Genomic DNA, 22,123 nt, shown 5'->3' with positions numbered 1-22,123 from the left:
CAATGTGATAATGACCAGATAATCTGTGTTTGTTATGTTGATTGAGGGATAAATATTGGCCAGGACCCTGTGGATAACTCCCCTGCTCTTCGAAATAGTGCCATGGGATATTTTATGTCCGCCTGAGAGAGCAGAGAGCAACTCGACTTAACATCTCATCTGAACGGCAGCACCTCCGACAGTGCAGCGCCCCCTCAGCACTGTACAGAGTTTCGGCTTAGATTTTTGTGCTCAAGTCCCTGGAGTGGGACTTGAACCCACAACCTTCAGACTCGGAGGCGAGAGTGTTGCCCACTGAGCCACAGCTGAGTTGTTTCATTCCCTCCTTGGGAACGTTGTCTGGTTCCTTCAAGGCACTTTGCAAGCCTGGTTCCGTGCTTGCCGTGCATGTTTTTCTTATCTCTCAGCTACCTGGTGCCATCCCTCGCCTCAACTCTCACTGTAAAGCCTTCCACATCTTCAGACTTTCGTCCTTCCCGGGAGTTCCCTATACATTGCGCAAAGTCTGTTGGTGCAGAATTAGTCAGTTGCCAATTGCTATTGATCACGACGGTCTAATGGACACCACTCTAGTTCGAACCGTAATTGAGATGGACAGTGAGCACTCTTGGTTAAATGTGAACATTAGAGGCAGCAATGTAATGGGTTCTGTAGGATATTTTTAAATGCGATCGAACCATGGCTATTTATCACTGGAGGCACCAGTCAAACCCTGCTACCCATGCAAGAGCCTGCACAAGCAGCTGGCATTGTGGACGGCCTTCCCGAATCCTGAATGTACACGGCTGCTGAAAGAAAGCTGATCTGGAAATCCCTGTTTAGCATCGTGGAGTGCTACCACCAGGACTATGCGCACTTCCAACAGTTCAGCAGATACTAATTTGAAAATGTGGTCCACTTGAAATTAATCACTCCTTTCACTCGGCAAGGTTCCAATTTTCAACGCGAGTGTACCGAGCAGCCTATTAGACACTTAGTGTAGTTTGACCCCAGTCACCAGATAATGACAGATGTGGAATGCTCATGATTGCATCTGTCATTCTGGCTGAATGCCAGTTGCTTAGGCTGGCCGTTGCTATAGAGTTACCAAACCATCAGTAAAGGTTACCCCCTCTATTTCCTCGTAATGCTCACGTATGATGGATGATGCTTACATTCTGAAATACCACCAACGATGTCTCCGCAAGATCCTGCAAATCCCCTGGGAGGACAGACGCACGAACGTCTGTGTTCTCGATCAGGCCAACATCTCCAGCATCGAAGCATTGACCACACTCGACCAGCTCCGTTGGGCGGGCCACAGCATTCGCATGCCCGACACGAGACTCCCAAAGCAAGCGCTCAACTCTGAATTCCTACACGGCAAACGAGCCCCAGGTGGGCAGAGGAAACGTTTCAAGGACACCCTCAAAGCCTCCTTGATAAAATGCAACATCCCCACTGACACCTGGGAGTCCCTGGCCAAAGACCGCCCTAAATGGAGGAAGAGCATCCTGGAGGGCGCTGAGCACCTCGCGTCTCGTCGCCGAGAGCATGCAGAAATCAAGTGCAGGCAGCGGAAGGAGCGTGCGGCAAACCAGACTCCCTCACCCACCCATTCCTCCAATGACTGTCTGTCCCACCTGTGACCGAGACTGTAATTCCGATATTGTAATTCCTGTATCATCTGACAACTCACTTTTTTTTTTTAAAGAGTGGAAGCAAGTCTTCCTCGATTTCGAGGGACTGCCTATGATGATGATGATGACATTCTGTAAAGGATAACTCGCGAGCCTTTGCGTGATCATTGATTCCCAGTGCACCAAGTGGCCACAAAGACCAAACGGATCTTGTACGCCCCGCAGACCCAACAGTGTCTGATGGGCTGAATCTCTGGAGAATCAAGACCCTTCTCCATGCAGCATAAATCCTAACGTCTCTCGCTACAAGCTACAGGAAGGGGCAGTCATTCCAACAGCAATTGTGGATCAAACACTTGTTTTTTTTTAAAAAAAAGACCCCTTGAGACATTTTCATAGGCGCTATATAAATGCAAATTGTTGTGCTGTCTACGACACGTGCTTACTTGGATGTATTACTTTGTTCACACTGACAATTCAAGGCGAGCTGGATCCACTGTCTGTTTAGATTCAATGTCCAGTGTTAATCCATCAAATTCTGTGCTCCTTGTAATCATGGTGCCTTTTTCCCTCCTTGACCTCTGTCAACAGTGGGTAGCACACTCACCTTTGGGTCAGAAGGTTGTGGGTTCAAGTACCACTCCAGGAACTTGAGCGCAAAAATCTAGGCTGACACTCCCAGTGCAGTGCTGAGGGAGTGCTGCACTGTCGGAGGTGCCTCTTTTGGCTGAGACGCTAAATCAAGGCCCCCTCTGCGCTCTCAGGTGGACGTAAAAGATCCCATGGCACTATTTTGAAGAAGAGCAGGGGAGTTATGCTGGAATCCATTATTAAGGAAGCAGTAACAGGACATTTGGAAAAGCATAATACAGACAAGCAGAGTCAGCATGGTTTTATGAAAGGGAAATCATGTTTGACAAATTTGCTGGAGTTCTTTTGAGGATGTAACGAGTAGGGTGGGTAAGGGGGAATCAGTGGATGTGGTGTATTTATTTCCAGAAGGCATTCGATAAGGTGCCACATAAAAGGTTACTGCACAAGATAAGAGCTCACGGGTTTGTCGATAATAGCATGGATAACTGGCTAACTAACAGAAAACGGAGTGGGGATAAATGGGTAATTTTCTGGTTGGCAAACGGTAACTAGTGGGTGCCACTGGGATCGGTGTTGGGGCCTCAACTATTTGCAATCTATATTAATGACTTGGATAAAGGGACCGAGTGTAATGTAGCCAAGTTTGCTGATACAAAGATGGGTGGGAGAGCAAATTGTGAGCAGGGGACACAAAATCTGCAAAGGGATATAGAGGCTAAGTGAATGGGAAAATATTTGGCAGATGGAGTATGATGTGGGAAAGTGTGAGGTTTCCATTTTGGTGAGAAAAAAAAAAATTATTATTTAAACACAGAGAAACTACAAAATGCTGCAGTACAGAGGGACCTGGGGGTCCTTATGCATGAAACACACAAAGTTAGTATGCAGATACAGCAAGTAATCAGGAAGGCAAATGGAATGTTAGCCTTTATTGCAAGGGGGATACAGTATAAAAGCAGAGAAGTCCTGCTACAACTGTACAGGGTATTGGTGAGGCCACACCTGGAATACTGTGTGCAGTTTTGGTTTCTTTATTTACAGAAGGATATACTTGCATTGGAGGCAGTTCAGAGAAGGTTCACTTGGTTGCTTCTGAAGATGAGGGGGTTGACTTGTGAAGAATGGATGAGCAGGTTGGGCCTGTACTCATTGGAGTTTAGAAGAATGAGAGGTGATCTTTTGAAACGTATAAGATTCTAAGAGGGCTTGACAGGGTAGATGCAGAGAGGATGTTTCCCCTCGTGGGGGAATCTAGAACTAGGGGGCATAATTTCAGAATAATGGGCCGCCCATTTAAGACGGAGATTTGGAATTTTTTCACTGAGGGTCGTGAATCTTTGGAATTCTCTACCCCAGAGAGCTGTGGAGGCTGGGTCATTGAATATATTTAAGGGTAGAGATAAACAGATTTTTGAATGATAAGGGAGTTAAGGGTTACATAAGAACATAAATAGGAGCAGGAGTAGGCCATACGGCCCTTCGAGCCTGCTCTGCCATTCAATAAAGATCATGGCTGATCCGATCATGGACTCGGCTCCACTTCCCTTCTCTCCCCATATCCCCTTATCGTTTAGAAACTGTCTATTTCTGTCTTAAATTTATTCAATGTCCCAGCTTCCACAGCTCTCTGAGGCAGTGAATTCCACAGATTTACAACCCTCAAGACATTTCTTCTCATCTCAGTTTTAAATGGGTGAACCTTCTCGAAACTGCCTCCAAAGCAAGCATATCCTTTTGTAAATATGAAAACCAAAACTGCACGCAGTATTCCAGGTGTGGCCTCACCAATACCTTATATAGTTGTAGCAAGACTTCCCTACTTTTATACTCCATCCCCTTTGCAATAAAGGCCAAGATACCATTGGCCTTCCTGATCACTTGCTGTACCTGCATACTATCCTTTTCCGTTTCATGCACAAGTACCCCCAGATCCTGCTGTACTGCAGCACTTTGCAATCTTTCTCTATTTAAATAATAAGTTGCTCTTTGATTTTTTTTTCTGCCAAAGTGCATGACCTCACACTTTCCAACATTATACACCATCTGCCAAATTTTTGCCCACTCACTTAGCCTGTCTGTCTTTTGCAGATTTTTTGTGTCCTCCTCACACATTGCTTTTCCTCCCATCTTTGTATTGTCAACAAACTTGGCTACGTTACACTCGGTCCCTTCTTCCAAGTCGTTAATATAGATTGTAAATAGTTGGGGTCCCAGCACTGATCCTGGCAGCACCCCACTATTTACTGTTTGCCAACCAGAGAATGAACCATTTATCCCAACTCTCTGTTTTCTGTTAGTTAGCCAATCCTCTATCCATGCTAATATATTACCCCCAAACCTGTGAACTGTTATCTTGTGCAGTAACCTTTTTATGTGGCACCTTGTCAAATGCCTTCTGGAAATCCAAATACACCGCATGGGGTTATGGGGATAGTGCAGGAAAGTGGAGTTGAGGCCATGATCCGATCAGCCATGATCTTATTAAATGGCGGAGCATGCTCGAGGGGCCAAATGGCCTACTCCTCCTATCTCCTTAATGTAGCATTATTTAGACCATTTGGAGGTACAATCCCTTCAAAATTCCATTTGGTTTTTGGTAAATGCCATCTTTTTTCTCTTTCAGCTGAAGGAGTTCCTCAGGTTTATTACTTTGGACCATGTAGTAAATATAATGCCATGGTGCTGGAGCTGCTGGGACCAAGCCTGGAGGACCTCTTTGACCTGTGTGACCGGACATTCACACTGAAGACTGTGCTAATGATCGCCATTCAGTTGGTGAGTGATGTGACTGAAGTAATTGAGAGAAATCTTTGCTCCCATACTAAAGAATTTAACGCTTCCAGTGCCAGCATTGATTTAAATGAACGATTTCATGTGTGACACCGCCCCCGCCCCCAACCCCAAAGTTCTTAAAGACAAAGCGTTGTCGACACTTCCTTTTGCCCGGTGTTATTTTGTGTCTTCATATGCTTTCAAACCTCTTTAAAATTGTTTGAAAGCTGAGTGAATTGTTCCCTTCCCTTCTAAAGACCACGTGGTCTATTTTCTCCGGGTCGGGAATCAGGGTTGTGGTAGGGGGGGGGGGGCATAGCATCCGCTTTCCCTGGAGCATGGTGCCTGGGAGATTGACATGCCTGAACCTCGTTAGCATTTCACTTCCGCCTGAAGGTAGCGGGAATGGCGAGGAGGCAGGCCGGAGGGGAGGGAGTAGAAAATGAAGGTGCGGTTTTGGGGAGGTGGGATACGACCTACATAAAATGGTCCCTGTCAAGCGAAGTGATGAGGTTTGAGGGGCAGGTCGGGAACCACCACAGTGGACTGAGCTAGTCACTGGCATACACACGAGATGATCTCCCGAATACTTTGGGAGGGCCATGTTGCAGCAGACTTTTTCTGAATAACATTACACCAATACAGATCGGCCCATTCAGAGTTGAAGAAGCCTGATTTTCAGAAACTCATTTTATGCCGTTTTGCGCAACAGCCTTGTTGCAGGAGATTAGAACCGCAAGCAAACTGTTGTCTGTGGCCTGGCCCGCTGCCTTTCCAGAAGGTTTTTTTTGGTTTCCAGCCCTGCTATCTTACAGCAACATTTGTCCAGAACAACTAGGCAGAGGAAATTAGTTACAGATGATTTGGTTCTTGGATCCAAGTGAAGTCTCATCATTTACTGGACAGAGAAAATGTACTATTGAAAGATAAAATGTGACATTCCTTTCCAACAAGCCTTCCAGTTACATCTCCTACTGAACAGGACACATTATGAGCACCAGACTTAATTCGCGCAGTAATTAGAAATGGTTTATAGTTTATACGAACAATCTGCCAGAAGGTTGTACAATGCCACGGGGAGATATTGCCTTGTATGTGAAAAGCAATAACAATTATTATTATTCTGCAATACCGTTGGTACTTGCTGGACGTGGGAGTTTCAGCCGAGTTTAATTGGCTTGCCTAGCCGCCGTTGCGTTACTTCTGTGAAATTTCAACTTGGGAACATCTGCGACAAAGCCAAGTGAAGTTGGATGTCCCGTGGAATTTTCTTCTGCTATTGTCACTGCCGGGCAGGGTATTGAGCCCTCAACCAGTACTATAAGGGCATTTCTTAGACCAGCCTTAATAAAATAAACACAAATGTAGTAAAGCCTTTACTTCTCCAACTTCTTGCAGTGCTGTTGTCTCCCACGTAGTTGATACCAGCACTGATGCCCCCAGACGGTTGGTCCCAGTACAGATGCCCCCAGGCGGTTGATGCCAGTGCAGATGGGTCTCACACAGTTGATGCCCACCTCATGTCCAACTCAATTTTTCAAAAACTTGTTCAGACCTTGTTTCCAAGGATGTTATACTTTTGGGCAAGCCTATATCAGATCTAGGTTCTTGGTGCAAACTTGCAAGTCTACCACCCTCTTTAGCACACCTTACTACTTGGGTAGATAGCTATTTTATGTACAGAACAATATCTAGGGGTATGTTACTTTAAGTGCTACTTTTAATAACAAAAGGTACAATTCCTAGATGCTCTTATTTTAAGCAGGTCAAATTTGTCAAAAATAACTCAGAAAATGTACGATTACATTAGCACAGTCATTTAAAATAATACCCAATGATTTCTAACCCCGAATAAGCAAGAACCAAAAGTACTCACCTGCAGAGGGTCACACGAACACCGAAAAATGACAGATAGGAAAAGACCATCTGGCCCATTGAGTCTGTCCCACACAATTGCGATATAGTGTATCACAACAGATACACTCCACCCCACCCAAAACCATGTGATCTCCTGGGAGAGGCAAAAAAACAGATTTAAAAAAAAACCCAGGCCAATTTGGAAAAAGAAATCTGGGAAATTCCTCTCCGACCCATCTAGGCAACAAAACTAGTCTGGGAGATCACTCTAGCCATTAAATTCCCTGCAGTTACATATCTTCTGTAAGGGATGATCTCCACTGCAGCCAGAAACAAATCCAGCTTTTGCTTGAAGGAATTCAGTGAGTCTGCATCCCCCACATGAAACGGCAGATTGTTCCAGGGGTCTACTACTCTCTGTGTGTCAGTTTGGCTCTGTTGATGGCACTGTTGTCATGACTCAAAGGATCAAGACCCACTCGAGGACACGGCATTACTCAACGACATAGGTAAAAAAAGGGATGAGGTCCTACGAAACGAATTTAAGGAGCTAGGAGCTAAATTAAAAAGTAGGACCTCAAAAGTAGTAATCTCGGGATTGCTACCAGTGCCGCGTGCTAGTCAGAGTAGGAATCGCAGGATAGCGCAGATGAATACGTGGCTTGAGCAGTGGTGCAGCAGGGAGGGATTCAAATTCCTGAGGCATTGGAACCGGTTCTGGGGGAGGTGGGACCAGTACAAACCGGACGGTCTGCACCTGGGCAGGACCGGAACCAATGTCCTAGGGGGAGTGTTTGCTAGTGCTGTTGGGGAGGAGTTAAACTAATATGGCAGGGGGATGGGAACCAATGCAGGGAGACAGAGGCAGGAGACGGAGGGGAGATGGGGGGGGGGGGGGGTGGGGGGCGGAGAGGCCCGGGGCGGGGAACAGGAAGGGCCACTGTGCGGCAGAATTCTAAAAGGACAAAGGGTGTTAAAAAAAACAAGCCTGAAGGCTTTGTGTCTTAATGCAAGGAGTATCCGCAATAAGGTGGATGAATTAACTGTGCAAATAGATGTTAACAAATATGATGTGATTGGGATTACGGAGACGTGGCTCCAGGATGATCAGGGCTGGGAACTCAAAATCCAGGGGTATTCAACCTTCAGGAAGGATAGAATAAAAGGAAAAGGAGGTGGGGTAGCATTGCTGGTTAAAGAGGAGATTAATGCAATAGTTAGGAAAGACATTAGCTTGGATGATGTGGAATCTATATGGGTAGAGCTGCAGAACACCAAAGGGCAAAAAACGTTAGTGGGAGTTGTGCACAGACCTCCAAACAGTAGTAGTGATGTTGAGGAGGGCATCAAACAGGAAATTAGGGGTGCATGCAATAAAGGTGCAGCAGTTATAATGGGTGACTTTAATATGCACATAGATTGGGCTAGCCAAACTGGAAGCAATACGGTGGAGGAGGATTTATTGGAGTGCATAAGGGATGGTTTTCTAGACCAATATGTCGAGGAACCAACTAGGAGGGAGGCCATCTTAGACTGGGTGTTGTGTAATGAGAGAGGACTAATTAGCAATTTCATTGTGCGAGGCCCCTTGGGGAAGAGTGACCATAATATGATGGAATTCTGCATTAGGATGGAGAATGATACAGTTAATTCAGAGACCATGGTCCAGAACTTAAAGAAGGGTAACTTTGAAGGTATGAGGCGTGAATTGGCTAGGATAGATTGGCGAATGATACTTAAGGGGTTGACTGTGGATGGGCAATGGCAGACATTTAGAGACCGCATGGATGAATTACAACAATTGTACATTCCTGTCTGGCGTAAAAATAAAAAAGGGAAGATGGCTCAACCGTGGCTATCTAGGGAAATCAGGGATAGTATTAAAGCCAAGAAAGTGGCATACAAATTGGCCAGAAATAGCAGCGAACCTGGGGACTGGGAGAAATTTAGAGCTCAGCAGAGGAGGGCAAAGGGTTTGATTAGGGCAGGGAAAATGGAGTACGAGAAGAAGCTTGCAGGGAACATTAAGGCGGATTGCAAAAGTTTCTATAGGTATGTAAAGAGAAAAAGGTTAGTAAAGACAAACGTAGGTCCCCTGCAGTCAGAATCAGGGGAAGTCATAACGGGGAACAAAGAAATGGCAGACCAATTGAACAAGTACTTTGGTTCAGTATTCACTAAGGAGGACACAATCAACCTTCCGGATATAAAAGGGGTCAGAGGGAGGAAGAACTGAGGGAAATCTTTATTAGTCGGGAAATTGTGTTGGGGAAATTGATGGGATTGAAGGCCGATAAATCCCCAGGGCCTGATGCACTGCATCCCAGAGTACTTAAGGAGGTGGCCTTGGAAATAGTGGATGCATTGACAGTCATTTTCCAACATTCCATTGACTCTGGATCAGTTCCTATCGAGTGGAGGGTAGCCAATGTAACCCCACTTTTTTTAAAAAAAGGAGGGAGAGAGAAAACAGGGAATTATAGACCGGTCAGCCTGACCTCCAGTAGTGGGTAAAATGATGGAATCAATTATTAAGGATGTCATAGCAGCGCATTTGGAAAATGGTGATATGATAGGTCCAAGTCAGCATGGATTTGTGAAGGGGAAATCATGCTTGACAAATCTTCTGGAATTTTTTGAGGATGTTTCCAGTAAAGTGGACAAAGGAGAACCAGTTGATGTGGTATATTTGGACTTTCAGAAGGCTTTCGACAAGGTCCCACACACGAGATTAATGTGCAAAGTTAAAGCACATGGGATTGGGGGTAGTGTGCTGACGTGGATTGAGAACTGGTTGTCAGACAGGAAGCAAAGAGTAGGAGTAAATGGGTACTTTTCAGAATGGCAGGCAGTGACTAGTGGGGCCCCAGCTGTTTACATTGTACATTAATGATTTAGACGAGGGGATTAAATGTAGTATCTCCAAATTTGCGGATGACACTAAGTTGGGTGGCAGTGTGAGCTGCGAGGAGGATGCTATGAGGCTGCAGAGTGACTTGGATAGGTGAGTGGGCAAATGCATGGCAGATGAAGTATAATGTGGATAAATGTGAGGTTATCCACTTTGGTGGTAAAAACAGAGAGACAGACTATTATCTGAATGGTGACAGATTAAGAAAAGGGAAGGTGCAACGAGACCTGGGTGTCATGGTACATCAGTCATTGAAGGTTGGCATGCAGGTACAGCAGGCGGTCAAGAAAGCAAATGGCATGTTGGCCTTCATAACGAGGGGATTTGAATACAGGGGCAGGGAGGTGTTGCTACAGTTGTACAGGGCCTTGGTGAGGCCACACCTGGAGTATTGTGTACAATTTTGGTCTCCTAACTTGAGGAAGGACATTCTTGCTATTGAGGGAGTGCAGCGAAGATTCACCAGACTGATTCCCGGGATGGTGGGACTGACCTATCAAGAAAGACTGGATCAACTGGGCTTGTATTCACTGGAGTTCAGAAGAATGAGAGGGGACCTCATAGAAACGTTTAAAATTCTGACGGGTTTAGACAGGTTAGATGCAGGAAGAATGTTCCCAATGTTGGGGAAGTCCAGAACCAGGGGTCACAGTCTAAGGATAAGGGGTAAGCCATTTAGGACCGAGATGAGGAGAGACTTCTTCACCCAGAGAGTGGTGAACCTGTGGAATTTTCTGCCACAGAAAGTGGTTGGGGCCAATTCACTAAATATATTCAAAAGGGAGTTAGATGAAGTCCTTACTACTCGGGGGATCAAGGGGTATGGTGAGAAAGCAGGAAGGGGGTACTGAAGTTTCATGTTCAGCCATGAACTCATTGAATGGCAGTGCAGGCTAGAAGGGCTGAATGGCCTGCTCCTGCACCTATTTTCTATGTTTCTATGTTACTCCGAGTGCTGTATCTTTGGAGTTGCTTCGATACAAGCCTGCAAAAAAGGATGGGCAAAAGCCAATGAGGGTCATCAAGCCTGCCCTGTCCACAAGTTGCAGACAAGTATGTCATTGACTGAGCCCCATAATAACAATTGTCTGGGAGAGGCGAAAAACGAAAGCAAGTTTAGCAAAACTAAGGGGAAATTCTTTCTTGACTCTTGTCAATCAAGAAAAATTCCAGGAGGACTGCATTGATAAATCCTCCTTGTCCCTGCTATCTGGCAAACCTTGCTTTTATTACTTGAAAATTCCTTCAGATGACTGACAATCCAAGGCCCAAATATTTCCAGTTGAGAGATTCCATGGCATGATTCGCAGAAGAACAGGGAGCTCCTGACCAACATCCCTCCCTAAACCAGCCAAACAGGTCAGCTAATTGCTGTTTCTGGGATCTTGCTATGTGCAAATTGGCTTCCTACATGAAGGTAGCTGCACTTCAAACTAACTTGTATGTGAAGCATTTGGGCTGTCAGCGAGAGATGACGGTATGTAAATGCAAGGATTTTTTCTTCCTCATTCTTTGAATTATTTTGATTTTTACATTGTTTCCACAACTTTTCTTTCTAGCCATTGATGTGAAGTTATGAGAATCTGTTTGAATTTTTTTTTGCCCTTTTTCACTACATGGAGCAGTGATTATTTGCTCAAAAGTAGCTGTCAAACTTATCTGACTCACCCTAAAGCTGGCTTTGAAATCAGTAGGAAATGTTAATTTACTTTTGAGTTAGCCTTCTTAGGGCAGTGTGATTTCATCCATTGAACACGAACAAACGAAAACTAACAGAAAAAGACCTACTGGTATGGCTAGCCTGTCCTATAAAGTTGTGATGTCAATGCATAGACTTTCCATCCCATCCAGAGCCATGTAATCTCCTTGTGCGGGGTGGGGCTAAAAACCAGATTAATAACCCAGGACAATTAAGAGGAAAGATATCTGAAATTTCTCTCCGGTTCCCTTGGGTGAGCAAAACTATTCCAAGAAACTACCCTGGTCGTGATTAGCGTTGAAAGCTGCCTCTTGTAATCCCCGCCCCAGCCAGAAACGGGTCCAGCTCTCACTTGAAGGAATTACATACGAACGTACGAAGAATGACGGTCAGGTAAAGAGCATCTGGTCCATCAAGCCTGTCCCACACAATTGCGATACCTTGTGTATCACAACATATACACTCTACCCCACCCAAAACCATGTAGCCTTCAAAAGAGAATTGGATAAATGCTTGGAGGAGAAAAAAGTGCAGGGATATGGATCTATATCCACCATCCTATTGGACAATGCATTCCAAATCCTAACCACTCATTGCATTTTTTTTTAAAGTTATCCCTCATGTTGCCTCTGGTTCTTTTGCCAATAACCTTAAATCTGTGCCCTCTGGTTATTGATCCTTCAGCCATTGGAAACAATTTCTCTATTTACTCTCATCTAACTCCTTTATGATTTTAAACTCCTAACAACCATGTTCAGCAAACCTGCATTCACCACCCCAGCTGGCAGCCTGCTCCACAGGCCCACTATTCTCTGGGAAAAGTAGAATCTAACAATTTAACCGAGCTCTGCCCTTGTTGGGCTAATTTTATGGTTTGAAGAAAATCCCGAGCCCCAAGTTAGACTTGGCACAGACTGTACAACATCTCAATTGGTATTTGTAGGAACGTTCTTAGATGCCCAAATTAAATTAGTTGAAATCAGTACTAGGGATAAGCACTCCATAAAAGTAAAATCCACAATGAGTTGGTTTGGCGTGTTGTTGCAGTTTGACTTTTTGTCCTACAAGGTGAGAAAAATGGAGATGGGTCACAGATCAGTCATGATCTCATTGAATGGTGGAACAGGCTCGAGGGGCTAAAGGGCCTACTCCTATGCTCCTAAAGGAGGGAGCAAGCTACAACTACTTGCCATTTACTTCTGTATTAAATACTCAGAAAAACATTTTATTTTTACCATTGTCAAGAAGAATCATAGAATAGTACAACCTAGAAGGAGGTGGCCATTCGGCCTATCGGGGCTGCTGGCTCTTTCGAAGAGCATTCCAGTTAGTCCCATGCCCTCGATCTTTCCCCATAGCCCTGCAATTTTTTCTCCAAGTATTTATCCAGTTCCCTTTTGAAGGCTATGATTGAATCTGTATCCACCACCCTATTGGGCAGTGCATTCACATCCTAGCTACTCGTTGCGTAAAACAAGTATTTTCTAGTGTCGCCTCTGGTTCTTTTGCCAATCAGCTTGAAACCTGTGCTCTGTGGTTATCGACCCTTCAGCCATTGGAACCAATTCCTCTTTATTTACTGTATCTAAATCCTTCATCATTTTAAACACTCTATATAATCTCCTCTTAGCCTTCTCTGCTCCAGGGAGATCAGCCCCAGCTTGTCTAGTCTATCCACGTAACTGCAATCCCTCATCCATTCTCGTGAATCTGTTCTGCACCCTCTCCAAAGCCTTCACATTCCTTCCTAAAGTGTGGCGCGTGGAATTGGACACAATACTCCAGCTGGGGCCGAAGTTGCTTTTATCTTTTGATGGATGTACGGACACTTACTGTATAAAACGCCAAATCAGAATGCACAACCAAGATTCTCAGATGAGCGATTCAATTATGACCCTTATTAACTTGCATCGTGCAGCCGTTGAATATTGATCTGTTCGCTCTGATGTTTCTTTTCTTTGCAGCTTGTGTTTGAACGCGATGTCTGAATTTATTTCAAGGAATAAACTCTGTAGCAAGCAGAGGATGAATTTCTGCTTCTCATTTAGATGGTAATGAAATTTTCACAAATTGAAATACAGTGGCATAATCTGATGTCCCTGACAGCACAATGATTAGTTTGTTCCAGCTCAGAACCATTTAATTAAGCGTTTGCGCAAATCCTTCCTTTGCATCCATTTCAAGTACAGATGAATGGATGGATGTACTTTCAAATTCTCAATGCCGTGAGCTGTAGTGGGATTTGTTTGTGTTACAGCCCTGCCCGGAAACCTAACTGTTCCCTTCAATCATACAAAGGCAAAATAGAGCCAAGGCTGTAAATCTAAAATAATAGAAAATGCTGGAGATACTCAGCAAGTCGGACAGCATCTGTGGAGAGAGAAATAGAGATAACGTTTCGGGTCGAACACTTTTTCATCAGAGCTCCTTCAGTGCCGTGCTATTCACTGGAGTTTAGAAGGATGAGAGGGGATCTCATAGAAACATATAAAATTCTGACTGGACTGGACAGGTTAGATGCAGGAAGAATGTTCCCAATGTTGGGGAAGTCCAGAACCAGGGGACACAGTCTTAGGATAAGGGGTAGGCCATTTATGACTGAGATGAGGAGAAACTTCTTCACTGAGTTGTGAACCTGTGGAATTCCCTACCGCAGAGAGTTGTTGAGGCCAGTTCATTGGATAATATTCAAGAGGGAGTTAGATATGGCCCTTACGGCTAAAGGGATCAAGGGGTGTGGCGAGAAAGCAGGAAAGGGGTACTGAGGGAATAATCAGCCATGAAAATAGGTGCAGGTGCAGGCTCGAAGGGCCGAATGGCCTACTCCTGCACCTATTTTCTATGTTTCTATATGATGCCCTCTTTCAGACTCTCAGTATAAGGAATAGTCCTGCATGACCACAGTGGTTGTCCCGATCCATAACCGTAATTTCGTCTGGAGATCGGTGGGATCCCAAACAAATGCCTTTTTTTCAGCCGTTTATACTTTTCTCTTTGAGAACCCGTCAAAATTATGGTGGGAGATCGGAACAACCCCTGTGGAAATTCAGGGCTATTACAAATGTTGAGAGTTTAAAAGACGGTGTCAAGGTTTTGAAGGGATCATAACATAAGAAATAGAAGTAGGAGTAGGCCCTACGGCATCTCGAGCCTGCTCCGTCATTCAATAAGATCATGGCTGATCATCGACCTCAACTCCACTTTCCCACCCGCTCTCCATATCCCTTAATTGCCCTACACTCCCAAAATCTATCAGTTAGATTGCAGGCAGATCCATAATTGGTCCTCCACAGCCCCTAGTCTCTCGCCATTAAGAACACATTCCCATTTGTCTTTTCCAGATTCAAAGTGGGTGACCTTGCACTATTTTCTTCCATGACTGTTGACCTAGGCTGCAAAGGTTGGCCAAGCAGCCCACAGATTGCCTTCCTTTCTCTCTCTCTTTCGCTTTATCTTTCTCGGCACTTAGTTGTCAAAATGGCCCTTTTTTTTCCCTCCATTGGCGCACAGTGTCGTAGAGTAACCAGATGGCCTAGGCTATTGCAAATGGCTCAAGTGTCTACTTAGTGCTGTTAACCAATTTGGCAACGATCACTGCTGCTTACTTTCTATCAGATGTTACCAGAAGGCACACTGAATCACAAGGAGGCAGTCCGCAAAAGCTGAGAGCATGACCAGTGCTCCGTTACTGTTCATTACTGCACAGTCATTCCTTTTTATTAGACAAGGCACTAAATTTCTGTCAGTTGCAATGCAAATTCAACACAAACATCCTGCTTACAGAGCAATTGAATTGCAGTCTGATTTGGGTATCCTTCCACCACCAGGGAGTAGGTGCCTTGCTGTTGGACAACACTGCTTCTGTTCCAGCACAACCGTTGGAGCAGGTGTCATGCCCAGAAACTATTGGCCGAAAATTGCGGTCGGAGGCTTCCTTTTGTACGAACGCCTCCAACCTGAAAAACATCTACAAAACTACCTGTTGGCCCCAGAGGAGCGTAGGATTCCGGTCTGAGGCCTTCATTCGCTGGGGATCTGTTTTCCACGCACGGACATCTATGTTGGAATCACATGTGCCTGGACCACCAATCACTATCTAGTATTCTCATTGATAATGGTGAGTTCTGCTTGTATGTGCTCCCATTACGATCAATGAGAATACTCCCCTAAAACAAGCACAGCACAATAAATAAAAAAAAAACACACCTCACATATTTAAAATTAACTGAAATTGTTTGTAAAATGTTTTAGAAAATAATATTTTTTGCAATTTTTAAAAATGTTTTAATAGGGTTAAAAATAAACTTTCTTTAATGAACAGGTTTTTTAATATAAAAATGAACGATTACATTCAATTTTTCTATGTTTTAAAAGTGTCAGGCTGGTAAAAGTAAGCGATATGCCTGCTTTTACCAGGCGTAAGCATTTGAAGGACATTCGTTGGGAAGGAGTTGGGCAAATAGCCTAATCTTTGCCCCGTGGATGTCCGTCCTGCGGGGATGCGTAGAATCTGTCTATGAAGAAATTCTGACAGATCGGAAAAGCTGGTTCTCAGCGCATATGCATCTCGCTCCAAGAACCGGCATTTGCGAGGCCTCTCCAGGTGGGTGTGGACACCATATGTACCCAGCGAGGCCGCAAGTTTCGGCCCATTGTCTGTCATGTTGTGACAATGCACCATGCATTGAAACTGCTCGGGATAGTTACTGACCCCTTTCTCCTCCTGAAAGGAAGGAAGAGCTTGCGTTTATATAGCATCTTTCACAGCCTCAGGACATCCCAAAGCGCTTTACAGCCAATGTAGTATTTTTGAAGCATAGTCAATGTTGTAATGTTGGAAACTTGGTAGCCAAATTGTGCACAGCAAACTCCCGCAAAGAGCAGTGAAATAAATGACCAGATAAATTGTTTTAGTGATGTTGGTTGAGGAATAAATATTGGCCAGGACACCTTGGAAAATTCCCCTATTCTTCTTTGAAATAGCGCCATGGCATCCACCTGAGAGAGCTGACAGAGTCTCGCTTTAACGTCTCATCCAAAGAAACAGCAGCTCCGACAGTACAGCACTCCCTCATCACTGCACTGGAGTGTCGGCCTAGTTGCTGGGGTTGGGAGTAGTGGGAGTGCTACCCACTGAGCCATAGCTAACACTTAAGTCAATAAGTAGGTTTATTGCATGTGACTGAGCTCAACAGAGTTAATGGATCAAGGTGAGCTTGTGGATGTTGGTGATTTTCACTTGGCTCTGGGAACATTTGATATATTGGATCTGTTATGTCGTTTGATGCTCTGATAATGACTCCCACGAGGCAATGTATTGTACTTGAACTGTAGTGACCTTAGTCCATTTAATGTAACTCCAGAGTGAGGATCACACCTGGTGGCCTGCCTTTTATACTAGGCCAGGCACACCTGTACAGGTAACCTACTTCAGTGCCCTCTGGTAGCACACCTTGTAATAGTACAAGCAGTAACCATGTAGGATACAAGACAGGATCCAGTATGAAATTCTGCCCTACCAGAAGCAGCGATGGAAGCAGAATGCATAATACCCTTTGAAAAGGAAACTGGACAAATATTTGAGAGAGAAAACTTTGAAAGAGCTATCCAATTCGTCCCATTCCCTGCCTTCAGAGAGCTGGCACAGACACGAAGGGCCAAATGGCCTCCTTTTGTGCTGTAAAAGTCTATTATTGGATTGATTAATTCGCTTGATTCTAGGAATCCCACTACTCCTATCTGTTGCCTTCTCGTGCTGAATTGTAACTTGGTGTATGCAAAACAAAGGAACAATTTATGTTTAAATGCCTGTATGTAGATGATTATTTAAGTTTGTAATAACTAGCCGCTGTGGCATTTAAGGTGTTCCCTGTGTCTTCCCCTGGTTGATGAGTAAAGTTCAAACACTCTGGTATATGGATATGCCAATTTTACCACCCGGGGATTATAGTATTCTGTAATATCTTGAAAGAAAGAAAGACTTGGATTTATATAGCGCCTTTCACGACCACCGGATGTCTCAAAGTGCTTTAGAGCCAATGAAGTACCTTTGGAGTGTAGTTGCTGTTGTAATTTGGAAAACGTGGCAGCCGACTTGTGCACAGCAAGCTCCCACAAACAGCAATGTGATAATGACCAGATAATCTGTTTTTTTGTGATGCTGATTGAGGGATAAATATTGGCCAGGGCACCGGGGATAACTCCCCTGCTCTTCAAAATAATGCCACGGGATCTTTTACGTCCACCTGAGAGAGCAGACGGGGCCTCGGTTTAACGTCTCATCCGAAAGATGGCACCTCCGACAGTGTAGCACTCCCTCAGCATTGCACTGGAGTGTCAGCCTAGATTTATGTGCTCCAGTTCCTGGAGTGTGACTTGAACCCACAACCTTTTGACTCGGAGGCGAGTGTGCTACCCACTGAGCCACAGCTGACACCAGTATGGGCTAACTAATCGTATAGTATAGATTTGAATACTTATAGATGTAACAGCAGCGCATTTGGAAAGCAGTGACTGGATTGGTCCAAGTCACCATGGATTTATGAAAGGGAAATCATGCTTGACAAATCTTCTGGAATTTTTTGAGGATGTAACTAGTCGAGTGGACAAGGGAGAACCAGTGGATGTGGTGTATTTGGACTTTCAAAAAGCTTCTGACAAGGTACCGCACAAGAGATTGGTGTTCAAAATTATGGTATTGGGGGTAATGTATTGACGTGGATAGAGAACTGGTTGGCAGACAGAAAGCAAAGAGTAGGAATAAATGGGTCCTTTTCAGAATGGCAGCCAGTGACTAGTGGGGTACCGCAAGATTCAGTGCTGGGACCCCAGCTATTTACAATATACATTAATGATTTAGACAAAGGAATCGAATGTAATATCTCCAAGTTTGCAGATGACACTAAGCTGGATGGTAGTGTGAGCTGTGAGGAGGATGCCAAGAGGCTGCAGGGTGACTTGGATAGGTTAGGTGAATGGGCAAATGCATGGCAGATGCAGTATAATGTAGATAAATGTGAGGTTATCTACTTTGGTGGCAAAAACAGGAAGGCAGAATATTATCTGGTGATAGATTAGGAAAAGAGGAGGTGCAACGAGACCTGGGTGTCATGGTATATCAGTCATTGAAAGTTGGCATGCAGGTACAGCAGGCAGTGAAGAAGGCAAATGGCATGTTGGCGAGAGGATTTGAGTATAGGAGCAGGGAGATCTTACTGCAGTTGTACAGGGCCTTGGTGAGGCCACACCTTGAATATGGTGTTCAGTTTTGGTCTCCTAATCTGAGGAAGGACATTCTTGCTATTGAGGGAGTGCAACGCAGGTTCACCAGACTGATTCCCGGGATGGCAGGACTGACTTATGAAGAAAGACTGGATTAACCAGGCTCATATTCACTGGAATTTAGAAGAATGAGAGGGGATCTCATAGAAACATATAAAATTCTGACTGGATTGGACAGGTTAGATGCAGGAAGAATGTTCCCAATGTTGGAGAAGTCCAGAACCAGGGGTCACAGTCTAAGGATAAGGGGTAAGCCATTTAGGACTGAGATGAGGAGAAACTTCTTCACTCGGAGAATTGTGAACCTGTGGAATTCTCTACCACAGAAAGTTGTTGAGGCCAGTTCGTTGGATATATTCAAAAGGGAGTTAGATATAGCCCTTGCGGCTAAAGGGATCAAGGGGTATGGAGAGAAAGCAGGAATGGGGTACTGAAGTTGCATGATCAGCCATGATTTTATTGAATGGTGGTGCAGGCTCGAAGGGCCGAATGGCCTACTCCTGCACCTATTTTCTATGTTTCTATATTTCTAATATGGTTAAAGCGCAGAATTCAGCCGTTTCAGTTCCACAATGTAGATTTCTCTAATCCTAGTTAGCATGATACAGGGTAAAGGGAAAATGCCTCTTGGGCAGGAGTTGTCAAACAGTTGTCTCATACCAGCAGACTTCCTGTTTTGAGTACGGACGGAGGAAGTGGGGGGGGCGGGGTGGGGGGGAACAAAAAGTGAACTGGGACAATTTCTTCTTTTTAACATGTCTGATCTGTTTCTACAGCTAAACCGAATGGAGTATGTCCACTCAAAGAGCTTAATCTACAGAGACGTCAAGCCGGAAAACTTTCTAATTGGAAGGCAAGGCAATAAAAAGGATCACATAATCCATATAATAGACTTTGGTTTAGCCAAGGAATATATTGATCCTGATACCAAAAAGCACATCCCATACAGGGAGCACAAGAGCTTAACTGGCACTGCGAGATACATGTCTATCAACACTCACCTGGGCAAAGGTCTGTTGTATAGCCTTAGCTGGAATATGTTTTGGGTGGGGTTTCCGGTGTACTGTGTTGGGGAAGATTGTATTCATCTCGAACACTTGAGACCTAAAGCACTTCTGTTTTGTGGGTGGGGAGGGGATTGAGGAAAAGAGCCAGGATCTGGAAGTAAAATGCAATGATGCCATAAACAGGTTGAATAACTGGTGTAGTTTAAATAAAGGTGAAAGAACGCCGTTGTATCTGCCTGACCCATTTGGGGATTTTGTTATGGGTAAGTAGAGTTTTAAGAGTGATTCTTTTAGATTTTCCCACTATTCAAGTCTGAGCCTTTCAAAAGCACTGGTTAACAGGCTCTGCAACTTGGCCAGGCAGAAAGTATTAGGCAGTCAGGTAAACTGTTTCCTACTTTGTACCGTGCAACTTTGACCATGGCCCCATGTAGTGCAGGATGTTCACCCTCGGCGGGGGCACAGGTGTCCGTTCCAGAGCTGCCCCAACTGACCGAATAGTTGATGGGTTCTCAGCAGATACCTGTGCTACCATGCATGAGGTCCAAGCAGCTAGTGGTTGTCGGAATGGTCTTGAATGCTCTCTCTCTCACAGTAGCTCAGCTAATATACCAACTTGACCAAGGTGGTTATATAAGTGTAGCAATCTCGCCCTGCATCCAGATTCTGGCTAATGAAATCCTCCTTCAGGGTTTCCCTTGATGTTGGTGACTTTGAATGATTTGATGTTCCATAAATTGTTCCTGTGCCCAGTTCAAGTTTGCTGCTTTGGAAGGGTCACGGATACGCTAATGGAGCCTCTATCATTGGAACCAGCCCCCTCTACTTCGCATGTCCTGACCCAATCTGCTCCAGCTGACTTAATTTGAGGCCTGGATGATGCTAATTCAGCAAAGAAAGAATCAACCGGCATTTTTACAGTGCTTTTCACAACCGCGGGATGTCCCTTAATTACGACCAATTAAGTACTTTTTGTTGTAATGTAGGAAGCACGGCAGCCAATTAGCGCTCAGCAAGGGCCCACATACAGCAGTATGATGGCGACAATATAATCTGTTTTAGTAACGTTGGTTAAGGGATAAATATTGGCCAGATCACAGGGCAGAGCTCCCATGCTCCTCTTAGAAATAGATCTTTGACATCCATTGGGGAGGGCAGATGGGGCCTCTGTTTAATGTCTCATCTGAAAGGCAGCACCTCCGAGTGCAGCACTCCCTCTACTGTTGGCCTGGGTTTTGTGCTCAAGTCTCTGGAGTAGGGCTTGATTCCACAACCTTCTGACTCAACTAAGCCACAGCTGACACCAACCTCTCGAGACCTTTGCTCTGATCCGGATGCAGATCTTTGGTAGACTATATTTAGCTCAACCTCGTACTCAATTGGAATGACTTTTTCTTCCATGATCATCTATTTTGGATTTAAAAGTTGGTGGTAATCTGGAACCTCAGAGATGTTAATGGAAGGATGGCTCTTTGAGGAAACAAGTTGAGGAAGTGCTACAGTGTTTTTAAGTTACGCCAACTGACACTAAAATAGTGTGGTCATACTTACAAACAAGCAAAGTCACAGAATGCAATCTCCCATGACACTGATAAACATTCTCGAATCCCATGTATTTAAAATAGTACTTGACTTGTCTGGTCACTATCCTGGCCTTGCTAGTGATAGTCTAGTATCCAGGCTGCTCAAGAAATTCCTTCTCAGAAAATTCTCCCCCCACCCCCCTCTCCAGTCAGCCCATTCCTTTGCGACTGATCTTTTAAGCACTGTCAGCTAATTCAGTGGAATTCAAATGTTTGTGTTGGGGGCACTCCATGCAGTTATTGATGTATACTCTGCAAATATTAATACGTTCTGGGGGGGGGGGGTGGGGGGGAATCACCTGCAAGTATTGATGTATTTTGGGAATCCCAAGCAATTATTGATGCATTCTGGGGATCCCCTGCAATTATTGATACATTCTGGGGATCCCCTGCAATTATTGATATATGGGGAATGGGAAATCACTTGCAATTATTGATGCATTCTGGATGGGTGGGGGTGGATAGCTTGCAATTAATTAATAACCATACGTGTGAAGAACTAATGAATTGTTGTAATTAGATTTTGGGTGGGGGGGTAATCCATGTAATCATTTATACATTCTGGGGGGGGGGGGTCCCTGAAATTATTGATGCATTCTAGGGGGATATCATACGATTATTGATGAATTCTGGGGGAGGAACCCCCTAAAATGATTGATGTATTCCCAGAGGTTCCTGTTTTAATTTGCCTATTAACTGTCAGCATAGTGAAACAATGGTGTAATTATGGCGTGCATTTTGTTAACGTTCAGTGAGGTAAATACTGTGCTAGTAACTCGATGAATGCAGAGATCTGGTGA

The 22,123-nt window shown here is 44.5% G+C and overlaps 1 protein-coding gene across 2 annotated transcripts in view; it reads left to right on the top strand.

Moving 5' to 3' along the window:
• Positions 1-22,123, top strand: part of LOC139234141 (casein kinase I) — a 174,283-nt gene that overhangs the window by 89,474 nt on the left and 62,686 nt on the right. For both annotated transcript variants that reach the window (XM_070865116.1, XM_070865117.1), the window contains 2 exons: positions 4,837-4,988; positions 19,510-19,744. In XM_070865116.1, the coding sequence (XP_070721217.1) occupies positions 4,837-4,988; positions 19,510-19,744 (387 nt within the window). The remainder of the gene's footprint in view (positions 1-4,836; positions 4,989-19,509; positions 19,745-22,123) is intronic.

The sequence above is a fragment of the Pristiophorus japonicus genome, chromosome 21 (assembly GCF_044704955.1).
Source record: "Pristiophorus japonicus isolate sPriJap1 chromosome 21, sPriJap1.hap1, whole genome shotgun sequence".
In the NCBI taxonomy this organism is placed as follows: domain Eukaryota; kingdom Metazoa; phylum Chordata; class Chondrichthyes; family Pristiophoridae; genus Pristiophorus; species Pristiophorus japonicus.
Note: the sequence above shows the minus strand (reverse complement) of the source record. Positions and strands in the feature narration are given on the sequence as shown.